This window comes from Harpia harpyja, chromosome 4 (assembly GCF_026419915.1).
Source record: "Harpia harpyja isolate bHarHar1 chromosome 4, bHarHar1 primary haplotype, whole genome shotgun sequence".
NCBI classification, from domain to species: Eukaryota; Metazoa; Chordata; class Aves; order Accipitriformes; family Accipitridae; genus Harpia; species Harpia harpyja.
Genome location: NC_068943.1, coordinates 42,063,892 through 42,079,012, shown reverse-complemented (window position 1 = coordinate 42,079,012; position 15,121 = coordinate 42,063,892). Strand labels below are relative to the sequence as shown.

The window sequence follows — 15,121 nt, the reverse complement described above, 5'->3', positions numbered from 1 at the left end:
TCATGCAGGGGAAGTTCTCATCGGTGCTGTTTTTGGCAACAGAGTCACAACATCCTAAATTTATTTATTTAATTGCATTATTAAAAGTATAAATAAAAATAAATCCAGGAGAGCAGCCGGATCTATGCTTTGCATCTCTAAAATAGAACCATAAATGCCACGGAGCACTGGGGGAATGATTTATTAGCCTGTTATCGTGAGTGACTGGGACGCCTTCGATAGAGTCCTTGCTAATTTCTAACAGCTGCATTAAATCACAGATGCTATCAGCTATTATAAAATAATCACCCAGCGGTCTGCAAACCAGCACGAGCCCAGGGTCAGTGCTGGAGCCCTTCATTTGTTTCACATCTCAGCCCCTCCGATTCCTGCGAGGGTGGGAAATAAACAGGACTTGTAGTGGCCTCTTTTTATCATCCAGGAGTTGGCAATAAATAAAACCTCTATAAAACTTTTTCTAAAAGGAGTTTGGACTGGAATTTGCAACGAGAGGAAACCTTGTTTTGTGCTTAAATATGGCTGTGTGATGTCAGGACTCCTGGGTCCTATTTCTAGCTCTGAAAGGGAGCCTGCATTTGCTGATTTATCGGGCAGATGGAGGATTTCAGGGTTTCGGCTGCAGACGGGGCTGGAAGGAAGAGAGAAGATCCTGTGGCAGTTAGGGTTGTCTGTCTCGGCTCCTCTGCCTTCACTCCTCGGTGCTGTTTCAGACAAGTCACTTAAATTTCCCTACAGCTTGACTGCCTTCCTCTCGTTTGACAAATAACGTGTGTGTTTATGTGGCTGGGCTCTGGAGGGGGTTAATACTTGGCCTGGAAATCTCTTTAGAAGTGCCAATTTGTAGCGACAGAGAAACAACAATGAATAGGAGAGCCTGTGAAGTCCAGAAGAAGCGAGCAAGTGGCTGCTTATCAGGATGGTGGCTTGCAGAGCCAGCTGCAATAGCAGGGGTAGTTTTAAAGGGTGAAGGAGCTGGGAGGGGAAAAACCACAAATAAATAAAAATAAAGCGGGTTAGGAAGAAAATGCCGCGCATCTGCAACGCTCGTATTTTCCTTGACAGTTTTGCTTTATGTTAGAACAGCTGCTTAACATGACAAATGCCAGCTTTAATAACAATGTACGTGAGGAGCTGCAGGCTGGGCGGGCGCGTGATGGAGCTGTCTAGCTCATCGTGCTCTCTGATGCTCTTACCTGGGGATGAATAGCCCTGGGCAGGTGTCTTGCAACGACCACATTGAGCCTGGGGAGATTATTTTGGAACCAGTGCCCGCTGTTTTGGAAACGGTCGTGGTTTTGCAGTGGCGTGTCCCTTGTACCCAATTCAGTTGGGGTACAAGGGGCTTTGCCCTGAATATGCTAGAAGGAGCCTCAGGGCTATTTGTTGGTGGAGGAGCCAGCTCCTGGTAGCAACCTAGGATGCTCCAAGGCCGTGTGTCCATGGGGAATGGTGCACATCGGAGAGACCCTGGGCTTCCATTGCGGCCTTGGGCAGGTCTCTTATTTCTCCAAAGATATTTGGGTTCCTTTGTCTTTTCCTACCTCATTATTCTCTCTGCAAAATGGGATAACGGGCTTTGCGGCTTGCAGGTTGTTTCCTTACTGCGGTATCGGAGATTGTCGGGTTGTCAGCAACCTGGAGATAGCAGGGATTGCTGACAGCAAGCAGAACTGAGTCAGTGCTGTGTACAGAAACCTTGCTCAGCCTTTGAAACTGCAGTCAAACCCTCCCCCAAGGTTACTTTTCCTCATAAAGCAAGCTTAGTTTTGTTTGCGGCAAACCTAGATTTTAATCCCAGAATCCAGGCAGACCCAGGCTTTGAAGAGAATTGGGTTGGAGTCAGAAGTGAATAGCTCAGACCAGGCTGACTCTAAAAGATGAATTAAAACTGACCTAGGAAGATGGAGATGTTCACATCCATACCCCGGCTTTGCAGTTTGCGTATTTATCTCATTGTGCCCAATACCACTGGGAATAAATCAGCAGCAAGACACGCACGGAGCAGATCTGCTGGTTCAGATAACGGGGGACCTGCACTGGCATTTACCCACAGCTCAAATCAAACTCCCAGGGAAGTTTTCCAAAGCCTGCAGGAACCGAGATCCTTCCCTCACCTAATGTTTTTTCCCCTCCCTTCAGCCCTTAGAAGCAAGAATTTCAAAGGTGAAAAAACATCATCTGCACTGGCCACAGAGAGGAAAGACTGAAAATACTGAGAATTTTTATTTCTCCTGGGATCTGCAGCCTGTGAAACCCAGGTAGTTCAGACAGGCTGAGAATAAACGTTTAGACCTCTACCTGCTTAACACGACTGCCAAACCTGCCCAGCAGCACCGTGGCGGTGAGCATGCAGGGGCGAGGAGGGGGTACGGGGGCATTTTCCTCCCCAATTCTGCAGAGACCCCGCTCGGCTCCCCTCTGCTCCCAGCCCTCCTGCCTCTGCTGAGAGCTCCCGCAAACCAGCGAGATGTTCTGAAGGCTCCTGCATGTTGGCTGGTTGCCTTGGGAGAGCGGATGCATGCGTAGGTGCAAAAATGAGGGTGTTGAGGCAGAGGCAGGCTGCCGGCCTTGCCCGGGGTGGTGGTAGACAGGGCGAGGGGTGCATTGCTTCATGGTGAGAGCCGTGGGGCCATTGGGGACCGTCTTGCCCGAGAGGAGAGGACTGGGTTGGAGGGGATGAGGGGTACCTGGTGGGCAGGTGGAGCACAATGTGTGCAGTGCTTCGACTCTTGTTTTGTGGGGCACAAGCCGTTGCTTGCAAGGGAAGACAGGTTTTCAAGCTCCCATTCATCTCTATATAATTAGGCAATTTTTTCTCTTCTTCCCTCCCTCTCTTTAAATCTTGCTGTCTTGGCCACTCTGCTGATACCGAGGCAGGTCTGAGGTTTGGGCCGGGTTGGCAAACCCTGCTGCCCTGCATCGGAGCGGGGCTGGGCAGAGCACCAGGGCTTGCAGTCTGTTGTGGCTGTGTTGCATTGGGATGGGATTGCTGCTCAGCCCCGTGCTGGGGGACGCCTGGTCCTCCTGCCTCCGAGCATGGGAGCAGGTTGTCTTGGCTCAGCCAGCCCCGAGGTGGGTAGCTCTTGTGTCATCCAGGTGTGAAAAATGTCAGTGCATACCGAGGAGAATGGCGAGAGATGATTCTCCTTTCTTTAACTTTCAGAATGTGTGCTGCGGGCACCGTTTCGAAGCCTCCCAGGACAGCCAAGAGCGTGGTGTTTCCCTCTTCCCGCTTCTAATGTAGGTGGCACAACTGCGCTCTGATCATTTCTACGTCTCTGTATTTTGTAAATAAGCCCAGAGGCTATGCAATGGCTTCATATTTAGAAATAGGATAAACAGGGCTATGTGCTGTCTATTTATTTGTTCTTTTATTTGTTCAGTTAAGAGCTCACAAAACACTTTGCAAGCATCTATGAAACGAGCCTTGTAATGCTCCCAGGAGAAGGAAGAAATGTTCCTGCTCCACTTGGCAGGTGGGGGAAGCTGAGGGGCTCCGAGATGCTCCCTGCCTTGCCCACGGTCAGGGCGAGACTGTGGTAGATGCAGGACTAAATCCCGGGTCCTGTTTTCCATTTCTAGTCTGTAATGGCTGGTAAGACTCAAATGCACGTTGCATGCCCAGGCTCAGCAATGTCGAGCCATCTGTGATCAAGAGCCTCTTTTCTGGTGTTTCTCCTACTCCTGGACTAATTTGGGAACGTGATTGTGCCTCCACACCTTGTCCCAGTGAGAAGTCATTAGGTGGTACGTGAGTATGATACTAACGATGGAGAAACCACGTCAAACCCAGCCGGGCTCCTTTTCTGTCAGAGCTCATTCCCATCTGCACGTCTTTCTTTAACTCCTCCATCTCAGAGATGCCTTCAGGCCTGTCCGTGCTCCTGGACCCTTGGACCTTGGCATGGCCGGTGCCCTCGGTTGGAGACCGCCATCCTTCCTACTTGCTCCCCCTCTTCCCTCTCTCTGTCTTTGTGGTTCGGGTTCAGCTTGCGGCCCTTGAACATTTGCCGTGGCTTTTGCCAAACTCGGACCTCTGCCTGCCAGCACTGAGTCAGGCTCATTTGTAGGGTTTGGGGTGAACCGGAGATGCTCGTGCATGGTGGGGACCCAAGTGTGCGTATGGCCCTTGGCTTTCTCTAGGCTGACAGATGATTTTGCGAAGGGAGCGTACGTGATAGACTTGTGCTCATGCTTCCTTGGATGTGGTGGGTGTGTGCGTCCGGGCAAAATGGCTGTGTCCCTCCCTCCACAGAAAAGCTATGTAGGTTTTTGGGGGCACCCCCCAGTCCCTGGGGCTGAGAAGATGGGGTGCGTGCAGCGCCACTTCTCCATCAGCACCCGCTCGTCAACAGCGGCACCCCGACATCGGCTCCCATCCCCTGCGCTCACTTTGGGGCTACGGGGGGGCCCTTCGAGGTGGCAGCCGGGGGGGGAAACGGGGCCATTGCGCTGCCCCGTGCTTGGCCATGCTCCGAACAGACGAGAGCCTGTGGGAGTGTGCAGCGCTGCTGCCCTGTTTACAGCAGCTCGTCTGCCTCCGTTGTTCGTAACCTACTTTCCCTCCTTTTCCTCTAAATAGGACTTTGGGCCATGGGTGGATGGAGCAGCTCTTCCTTCCCCTGTCCCCTTCCCCTGTCCCCTGCAGCTCAGAGGGTTCAGAGCAAGAAGGGGCATTTTGCAACCTCAAACCTGCCCGCCCTGCCCTTGTCTGGGGAGGGACACAGGCTCTGTCCCCAGCAGCAGCCTGCCCTACAGCTCCGTCCCCATGCACAGTGAATGTCCCCAGCAGCCCTCGAGCTGCAGCGTGCCCGTAACGCAGGCAAAGGTACCTGTACCACCGTCAGGTTCCCCTGAGCAACCCCGCTATGGAAAACCCGTGTCCCTTGGGGTGCTATCGAAGCAGGCAGGCTTTTAATTGCTGCTCACTGTCCAAAGGGGGTTTGGCCTCATCCTGCACACGCTGCGCTGAGGTGGGGACAGGCTGCCTCCCTCCCCCTTCCCGCAGGTGCTGTAGGTGCTGGAGCCTTCCGCGGGCTGCAAATTGTCTGCCTGCACCCTAGGATTAAGGGGAAGGCAGGGACTACCTGTGTCCTCTCCCCGCGCCCAAATAAATGTGCCTTAATGGGGTGTCCTTGCCAGTACATAGCCTTTAAGCCCCCCTCGCTTGTCCCTGTGGGTCAGTGCAGGCTGGAGCTCCCCTCGGGTCCCCCATAGCCGAGCACTGTGTCCCCCCCGGCGTCCCCTGCCCTGCCTGCTGTGGGGTGACTGCAGACACCCCTCTTTGGACCAGGGCTCCGTCCATCCCAAGGAAGCCCAGCTGAAGGTACTCCCCCAGCCTGCACTTTTTTTCTCTTCTCTAATGCTCCAATTCCTTTTGGCCCCGGTCTGATTTTTTGCCTCTGCTTCCCAGGGATGTGGGAAATTTGGGAATGGGCTCCTGGAAGCATCTCTTTGGCAAACGCCAGCAGGGACTATGCAATGTAGTGGGGTTTTTGTTGTGCTCTTTGATAATCAGCTGGCAATTTTTTTTGCAAGACAATGTCCTCCGTGAAGCAGGCTGAACTTTGGCGTGTTTTGATATGGAAATGTTCTGGCAACTAAGCAAAATGTCACATGTCTGTAATTGCCCCCCCCCACCCCCACCCCCCTTCCCTCGAGAGTCAGGTTTTAACGGAAAAACGGCATGGGAGTTGAAAACTTGCCCAAATGCACTAAATACCAACAGGAATGGCAACAAAAAAAATCTTGGCATTACAAAGAAAATCTTAACATTTTGATTTCCTTAGGAAAAAAAAAAAATTAAAAAAAAATCCTGGATCGTTGTCAGAAAGACTGCTGGAAAATGAAATCCTCGCCTTTCAAGCTTTTCGGGCAATGTTGTGACGGCTCTGCATGGTTCTGCTGTACCCGGGTGTCCCAGCTCCTTCGAGGTTTGCTTGAGCAGCGCAGGGTGTTTTCAGAGTTGGGTTTTTTTCTTTAATATTTGGCGGAATGAGGGAGGCTGCTTTTAACTCTGCAAGGTGGGTGTCTTCAGAGCTGCCTCCTTTCTGAATTTCAGTTGTCAGGTTTACACACATTTTAAGCGTGCCATATGTCTTTGGTTCAGCCTGGGATTTTAGCTGCATGCTGAGCATTAAGTGTAAAGTAATGCTGTTAAAATCCACAGCCATCACTGTGCAGTTGAGCGGGTGTCGCAGGTCCTCCTGAACCACGACCTGCTTCACCATGCTGTTGGCGTGACCCCAGGCTGGGTTTGCTTGTTCTTGGAAGGATTTTATGGAAGTGGGGAGGATTTGTGCTTGCATTTAGGGCACGAGGATGGTGTCAGAGGGGCTACCTGGGCATTGACTGCCAAGCCAGTCCAGCGGTCGGGTATTAGCGAGGAGCATGAGTCTTGAGTTTGCATTTTCTGCCCAGGCGAGCTCAAGCACCATGATCAATTTGAAGAATAGGCTGCATTTTTTTCACAATTACCTCAGCGGGTTTTTGGGTTTTTTTGCTAAATTCATGCGATAAAATGCATTAAATGTAACAGCACGGAAAATAAAAGTTCAGTTTGCGGAGAGAGCCTGATTTAGTGTGAAGATAAAACAAGATAAAACAACTGGAAAAATTAAGTGGAATAAATAAATTCTGCCGGAGAGAGGCAGGGGTGACAGAGGGAGAGAGCTGTGCGTGTGCCATTGGCTGGGCAGTGGTCAGTCCAGCCGTGAACGGCTCTCCTAAGGCTTTCATCCTGGGAAGGGGGTGATGCTTTGGTGTCCCCCCTCCTTCCCACGCGCCGGTGGATGCTCAGCTTTATCCCGGGACTGTGATATGCGATTCTCCCTGCTGTGCTACTTTGCATGGGGTGTGCGTGCTCGTCCTGCCCGTGCACGGTGCTCTCTGTGCATGCTCTTGCTTTTGGGTGAAGAAATGAGAATATTCGGCAGCAAATGGGAAAAGGAAGAAGCAGGGCAGCAGTGTGTGGGGGAAGAGGTGTCGGGATGGATTGCCAAATATGCTGGGTAAAAATTAGCAGCTGCAAGTGTGTAAGAGAAAAGGTGGAGAAAAGAGGGGGTAGGGACAGATGGAGAGAAGGAGGGAGAGAAAGAGGAGGTGGGAGAAAAGGGAGGAGGGGATAACAGTGCAGAAAGATATTAGTTAAAAATCTTATAGCCCCGAGCCCAGACGCCATCTGTACGTAGCAGGATACCAACAAGACACAGCTCGCTCTATTTGCCATGGAGGTGTTACATACATCTTGGCCAGATAGTGTGGCCAAGATGTTCAGGATTAGAAATTTCACATGCCCCGGGAGAGAGATGCCTTAAAAGAGCCCCGTGTTCAGAAAGCGCCGAGCAGCTGTCTGCAAGCCAGGGACTGGAGAGGAGCTGGCGTCTTTGAAAAAGCTTGTCTGGGGTTTCCAGAGGGACATCTGGAGAACTTCCACCAGTGCTGGAGGGCGAATCCCTGGGAGCAAGGATTAGCTCTTTGATTAAACAAGCCCAGGTCCTCCAAGGACTGCTCTCCCCTACAGCTCTGCTGGGTTTTTGCATTCCTGGGCGCAGCATTAACCCCTTCAGTTGCGAACAAGGCTGAATGGCTTAGAGACACCAAAGTTCACCTCGAAAAAAGAAAAGAAAGCTATTTCCCATTATCTTTGCCTTAAGATTTAGTTTTCTTTGCCTGCTGAGGACTGTGCTTTCCCCTTTGACAAGGACATGGTGGTTTGTTGTGCCTTCCGCAGGAGAAGTTGCTGACCCAGGGTGAAGTGCACCTCGCTGGTGCAGCCGTGTCCGTGCTTCATAGCATTCCCCTACCCAGGCAGGGTGCTTGTGGGAAGGCCGTAGGCTGTGAATATCTGAGTCTTGTTTAAAAGGAGTTAGAAATACTCTTTGGAGCTCCTTTGGAAGAGGCAGTGTCCCAAAGGCTGCTCGTGAGCAGGGAGGTGACACTTGTTGGCCCAGTGCGTATGGTCCCGGTGTCATTGGAGTCTCCACGTCCCTCACTGCGGTTCATCTCAAAGGAGCTGGACTCGCTCCCTGCTGCACAGAGAGCATCTCGGCAGGCCCTGAGTTGTGTGGAGAAAGGGGAACATAATCCGGGAGCAGCAGTGAGGCTGAAGAATAAAATCCAGGGCAGCCATCCGTAGGTCCTGGTGGCTGCAGGCTGTTCCCCAGCGCGGTGCCGGAGCAGCGCTGCTGCTGAGCCACTCTGTGGCCCCCGGGCTCCGGTCCCTCACTAATTACTTCCAGGCCTGTACTCTTGACATTTGCAAGCTCCTGATTAGAGCAATGAGGGAGAAATCTCCGAGGGAGATGGAGGCCAAACTGCACCACTAATAAAAGCTGAGATTGACAATCGGCTGGGAGGTGAGAGACGGGGAGGTGGAGGGACTTGTCCTTGCAGTCTCAGTTTCTTTCTGAGCCTCTGGGATGATGAGAGAAGGTCAGGGCTTGTTAACGTCACTGTGAGGAGCAGGATCTGCCACTGCCATATGCCTGATGCCCCCAGGGCCTGTGCCAGCCTCTGAGTCCCTCTCAGCTAGGCAATATTTTTAGATAGGGACCTGAACTGAAGCCACCCGCATGACTACCCCATACAACCTCAGGTCTGCAAACTGTCCAGGTACAAAAGCGGCTCTGCTTTCATGCCTGCTGACTTAGTGTTTGCATCCAGATTTTGTAGCCTCCTGGATTTCAAGTTCTTATTCCCTTGCCCTTTTCTCTCCCATGTCCCGGCTTGTTCCCTTCATTTGATGGCAGCATGCTCACTCAGGAGGTAGTGTTAACCAGAGCAATGGGACTGGGAGATATTTGTGATGGGGTGGTCCAGAAGACAGGGGCCGGAGAGGCTGCTCTGGCTGCCTGCACCTGCTGTCGGATGCCCAAAGTGGCCTCCAGGGTGAGTGTGGTCGAGACGTATCTCCCGCAGTCTCCTGCGTAGTTGTGCCAGGCTTTTGGGTCCCTACACAGTTAAGCAGGTTTCTGTTCTGTAAATATGTATAACGTTCCCTTTCCAGCCCCCTCTTTCCCCTCCCTGATGCCCCATATATGCTTACCTGTGCCCAGCTGTCCGTAGCAGCCGGTTTAGCTATCTGTCTATCCGTTTATGCCCTGCCTTTACATCTGTTCATGTAGCCATGTCTCTCCAGTCTCCTCAGAGACTCTTTCTGAGGCAGACAGGCTTTTTTCCCCTTTAAAACTCCCCTTTCATGAATTGCACTGGCTCTGGCAGGCTTTCTGCTACGCACACTCTATGACTACAACTTCCTATCCCAAGGGGTAAACACCATTTTACCCAGCAGAGCTTCTGGTCTCTGCAGCACCCTCCCTGCTGGAGCTCATCCTGCTGCTGGATGAGGCTCAGCAGTGCCCAGGGTCGGGCTGTCTTGCTGGTGGGGAGCTGCAATGGGTCTGTGCTGACTCCTTTCTGCTGCTGCTCCCTCCCTGCCAGCAGACACAGTTCCTCTGTGCCAGGGTAGGAACAGATTGGGAAGGAGATGGGGTGTCCTTCCTCTCCGTCCTTCCCCCCTGAAGGATGCCCAGCGTTGACTGCTGGGGGGGAAAGGAAGCAGCCAAGCTGCGTGTTCAGGGTTAAGCCAACTTTTCGGCAGCTGAAGAGCTTCCTGATGGAAAACTCAGTCCTGCTTTTCTCGCTCAGCTCCTAGGCTGTCCTATTTATCCAAGCTGCAGTGAGCATCCCTCTGGTGCCTGCAGCCATAGCTGGTGCCAGGAGCCAGCATGCATCTCTGCAGTGCTAGCCTGTGGCTAGCGGTGTATTTAGGATCGCTGTGTCCCACTGCCACATACAACAGACCTGCTATGCTGATAATTGGGCTTGAGATCACTGAAAAATGCTTGCAAAACCTCTTTATCAGTTTTAGCAGCTGTGTTTTGGGTCCCTGGATGAGGTTGGGGTCCCGAAATAGCTAAAGCTCTTTCACTGGTCTTCATGCTTCTCCTCTAGCCCCTGGAAGGTGCAGGTTCCCCGTGGTATATTTGGTAGAAGAGGCAGATGCCCTTTGGAGGAAGGCACCCAACCAAGGTCCGGCCTGTCTTGGCTTGGACATGAGGAACTGTACAGCATGCTGCCGGGACGTGGCAGCGTGATGTTGGCTTTCTTTTGTAGGCACAGAGACAGTTGTGTCTGGCTGATCACCGAGGTCTTGGTGCCCTCAGTTGCTCTTTGAGGAGGTAAATGGTGGTCTCTGGGTGTCTCTGCTGATCTCAGGCGCTGCCCTGCTGTAACCAGTGGGGCGGAAAGCCCTGGGGCTTCTTGCTGCAATGATCTCTGTGTCAGGGAGTGGGGACAGGGCAGGGCGATCCTCTGGAGCTCCCTTCCAGCCTACTACGCGATCCTGCGGGGCAAATACGTGGCGGTAGGACGCCGTTTCTCACTGCCCTGCCTGCAGGCAGGCTCCCAGCCCCTCTCTGCTACCTGCTGCCCAGGCACAGGGCAGAAAGCGGTCCCAGCCCTGCACGCAGTGGGGTGGGAGACGCATCAACAGGTGGATGCAGAGAAAGATGCAGCGAAGCAGGGTTGGCGTGGGCAAGGGAGCCAGCACCCTGCTGCTCGTCGGGGGCTGTACGAGCGTGATGCTGCGTGCAGAACAGTCCTCTCTGCAGCCGGGGTTGAGATGGTTAAAGCGGGGGGGGGGGTTGCTTGCCGTCCCCCCCCCTTGGCTAGTGGGAGCGCGGTGCGGCAGGGGTTAAAGTCTGGCGTGTGAAAGGCGCTGGGCTCGGCTCCGCTCCCCGCCCGCCCGGGTGCGGGTGCGGGGTGGGTGCGGGTGTGCGTGGAAGCCAAAGTGCCGGTCAGTGATGGAGCCGCTGCCATGACAACCCCGGGAAGTCAGCCTGCGCGCCGCCCGGGGATGCTGCCGGCCAGCCGCGCCGGCGGGGCTGGGATGCTGCTGCCGCCGCCGCCTCTTCCTCCTCCTCCTCCTCCTCCTCCTCCTCGCCCGTTCCCCCGCTCCCCGTTTTTTGGTTGAGCGGCAGCTGGGAGAGCAACCTCCCACCCCGAGCCCCCGGTGGTGGGGCGGGGGGGTGTGGGGGGGTGGGATTGGGGCGAGGAGAAGGGGGGGAAGCAGCCGCTCCCCAGATCTCAGTTTGCGGAGCCGAGGAGCATCGCTGGTTCTGCCTCGCGTCCTGGGCGGCGGGGACGTCGCCTGCAGCTCCGTGGGGAAGTTTCGATCTTGCGACAGAATCGGCATTTTGGGGAGCTTTTGGGGTTTTGGTTTTTTTTTTTTTTTCTTCCCCGTCTTCGTTTTCCTTCTTCCTCTATTATTTAAACGAAAGAGCAACAGCCGGCAAAGAACCCAACTCCAAGCCCGTTTTGCTCCCCCAGCCTGTTTTTATGGCCGCCCTCCCTTTCCTGCCAGAGACACTTACGTTTCCTCCTTGGGTTATAAACTTTTGATGCCAGATCTCCGCAGCGTGTGCCCAACTGAATCTTAAAGTAGCGTCTCGAGCAGACACACATCTGTGACCTTCATCTCTTGCTCTGCACCTTCTCTCCTCCTCTTCCTCCTCCTCCCCCCCCCCCCCCTCCCCGGCCCTCCCGTCCTCCTCCCTCACCCAAGGATACTGGGGACTCCCTCCGGATGCCGCTCGGCAGGCTCAGCGCTCGCAGGCTGCCTTGCCGGGGGCTCTCCTGATCTCCGTGGAGCTCCGCATCTCTCGCCCCGGTGGTTTTGCTCCCCCCCGCCCCCCCACACACGCACCCCATCCCTCCTCTCCCCCCCCCCCCCTTCCTTTTCGCTCCTGGTGGCCTTGTCGGGTGTCGGAAAAGTCCCTGCTGCCCAGGATGGGGGTCGGTGGGTGCTTAGCCCTGCCCTGGAGGTGCCTAGTCGTCCTCTGTCTCAGGCTGCTCTTCCTTGTGCCCGCAGGAGTGCCCGTGCGCAGCGGAGATGCCACCTTCCCCAAAGCTATGGACAACGTGACTGTGCGGCAAGGGGAGAGTGCCACGCTCAGGTAGGAGCAGCTGGATTTCTGCCTTGGGGGGGACTGGGGGGGTCCTGGCTGCGGCTCTCAGTGGGATGCTGTGCGCCGTGCGGGGCTGCCAGAGGGTCCTGGGACCGGCTGGAGACTTTGCACGCATCCCCGGGGCTCGTTCCCGGCGTGGCAGGGGATGCGCTGGCAGAGCGGTTTTTTGGGGGACTGATGTGCCGGTGCTGCGTGGCGGAGAGCGGGCTGCGGTGTGAGGCTGGCAACCTCCCGTCGGTGCTGGCGGGGGGCTGCGGGTGCCAGACGAGGAGCTGACAAAGGGGCTTAGGTGGCAGACAGCGAGTTAGCGCTGCCTCACGCTCCCAAAGTTGTCTCCGTGCGTGTGTGTCTGTGTGGGAGGGGTGGGGGGGTCCGCACTGCCTGCACCGATGCCAGCCTGCATCGCCAGCGGGTTTCCAGGGCTGCGATGCCTCCGAGGTGTCAGTGTTTCGCCTTGATCACTTTATAGTCTCTGCACGAATCTGTTAATATCAAATCAATCTTTTACTCCAGGGGTGCATCTTATGAATTCTGATGGATGCTTTACCTTACGCTGTTTGCTGTAGGAGAAATGCAGGCAGGTTAAATGCAGATGGGCCGCTTCTATGCTGCACAATACGGCAGAGCATCCCTTTTCGTTCCCTGAATGAGTTACAGGTGTACATGGTGCATTACCTGGGTAGGATGGCAGCTCTCAGTAGACATCGCAGCAGTGTGGCCAGATGAGCAGATAGCAGCCCAGCCTTTTTTGGAGGGCGGTGGGGAGTCAGCTCGCATCCAGGGCTTTGGGTCGTGCTGTTCGCGCTTCAGGCAGCCCAGGGAGGACCTGAGTCAGTTAATCTGGCTAGGCGAGCAACCCTGGGACTTGGGGAAGAAGCACGGGGGACAGTGGGGCGTGAGCCTGGAGCGAGCGAGTCTGGAGGAGTTAGTCTGCTGCTTTCTCTGCAATAACGAGCAGCGTGTGCCCCCCACGCGAGGCTGGCTGCTCCCTCGCTCAGACCCGGAGTAACAGGGCTGCAGCAGAGAGCAGCTCCTCCTCCCAAAGCCAGGCACAGGGATGGCACAAGGGAGCCGAGCGTGTCACACTCTCCGTTAGCGGCCGAGCCGTCGCGGGGATGAGGAGCTTGTGCCGGTTTGAGCAGAGGGTCTTCCGCTTGCCTGGGCGGCGGAGGCACGGGGGGTCAGGCAGGCTTTCCGTGGCTGGGGTGGTCTTTGTAGAGGGGAAATGTTCGGTGTGTGACCGTGGTGGTGGGAAACGGGCTCCGGCTCGAGGGCTGTGCTGCCGGGAGAGGTGTTGGTTGCTTGTCTGCCTGCCTCCCGGCACAGCTCCTGCCAGACTTTGGGGTGTTGCCTGTGCCAGGCGCATCCCTATTCCTCGGTCCCAGCCAGGGGACCTGCTGGGATGCACTTGTCGTCACCCCATGTAACTGGGGTCTGTGGTGCAGTGGGAGAGCAGAGGGCACGTTTCCGTGTGCTCTTCGTAACTGAACCGCAACAATGATTAACCTGAGCTGGAGTGAGCAAGGCAGTTTAAAGAAAAGACGACAATCCCCCAGCGAGATGCCTTTGGCCTTGGTGCTCTTTTCCTCACCTTCTGAATTTGTCTCCCTGGTGAAGCGTGTGGTTTGGGGCTCTCCGAGGCAAGGCTCGTGGAGGTCAGAGCAGGGTGGGTGCTTGCTGTGGGTGAGCTGTAGGGGGGGCTGAGCCCTTTCCCCGGGGAGCCCCCACAGCTCTGGTACTGGCCGAGGCTGCTGCCAGCAGAGGGCTGACTTGGATCTCCTTTTTTTTAAGCTTCTGGCCTCTTTTCTGTGCTGTTTGCGAGAGGGGATGTTTGTGAAGCAGCCAGCCCAGGAGCGGTGGGGTGTTTTAGCCTTCATGTAAGAAACTCTGCATCCCCTGGTGGGACTCCGGGTGCTGGCACTTAGAGGAACCCTTTGCCCCAAAAGGACTTGCTCTCTACCCATTTACCCCCTCAGCGTCTGCTCCTGCCCAGGCTCTCTGGTGCATCTTTTCTATGCTCTCACCCTCTCCTTTTTTCTTTTCAGCTTTAGCTTTTCGCTGCCGAAGTTGGGTTTCTGGCCTCCAGCTCCCATTTGCCCTCAGTCTGCCCCATCTCTCCTTGCATTGCTGTTTCCCAACGGCCCCCCTCTTCTCTCCCACCCCTATTTCCCTGCTGCTGCCGCCCCTCTGCAGCCTCTGAGTAGTGAGCAGCTTTCTGTCTTGCCTTGGGTCTGGAGGCGGGCAAGGCATTGCACGCAGCAGCCCAAAGGGGTAGCATCAACTGTGGGTTGCCCGCAGCAGCCCAAACGGGTAGCATCAACTGTGGGTTGCCCACAGCAGCCCAAAGGTGGAGCTTCTTGAGGATGTGGCTGGTATTTATTTGCAGGCTGCAATACCCTCAGGAGAGCCAGGAAGGGGAAACTGCCCTGGACAGTCTTTCCGTGTGGGCGATGCTTTGGTTAATGTCTAGCCTGGGACCCCTGATGAGGTTTTCTCCCAGCAAATAGTCTGTGCGCCCGTAGTAGGAGCAGATGAGGTGTCCTCTGCTGACCTCCCTGCAAAATGGCATTTTTCTTGGGGCTCAAACCGAGGAGTTGGGCCTTGAAAAACTGAGAAACCTGTAATTCCAGCTTGTTGCACTTGCAGAATTAGCTGCAATCCTGCTAGGTTTGGAGGGATGGGGTCCTCTCCCATCCCGCTTCATACGGTGCTGCGTGCCTGGTCATGAGACGGGCTGAGCCCGTGAGTCTCCCTGGCTTCGGCAGGGCTGATGGAAGCTCTTTGCTTTCCAAGATCAGCTCTTTAACCACACATTGCATTGCAGAAGGGAAGAGATGAGAGAGAGCAGAACCGCACGCTAGCAGTGGAGGAAACCTGGAGGCTTTTCAGGCTGGTTGTGGTTTTCCTGTATTGCATTTTGGGTGCTTCCATTTCCAGCTCTCCACCCTTTTTTGGAGGGAGGCTCAGCATAATCCTTGCAGAAACTAAGGCTCCATCTACAGGCAACTTCTAGGTCATCTTAGATCAGCAGCAAATGATTCCCCTGTTTTAAGCAGCGATTGTTGATAATTCACGACTTTTTATTGTAAGAACAAACAATTCCCGTAATAGTCATGCACCTTTCCTCTCTGGGGAACTCAAGGCAGTTTGCA

The 15,121-nt window shown here is 54.7% G+C and overlaps 1 protein-coding gene across 5 annotated transcripts in view; it reads left to right on the top strand.

Annotated features, from left to right (window-relative positions):
• The window catches only part of LOC128141546 (opioid-binding protein/cell adhesion molecule homolog), a 312,385-nt gene that overhangs the window by 183,020 nt on the left and 114,244 nt on the right, over positions 1-15,121 (top strand). For 3 of the 5 annotated variants that reach the window (XM_052786398.1, XM_052786400.1, XM_052786401.1), the window contains one exon: positions 11,873-11,957. In XM_052786398.1, coding sequence (XP_052642358.1) covers positions 11,873-11,957 — 85 coding nt within the window. Of the gene's footprint in view, positions 1-11,060; positions 11,443-11,720; positions 11,958-15,121 lie in introns of those variants that run through there. The other 2 variants (XM_052786399.1, XM_052786397.1) reach the window with 2 other exon arrangements.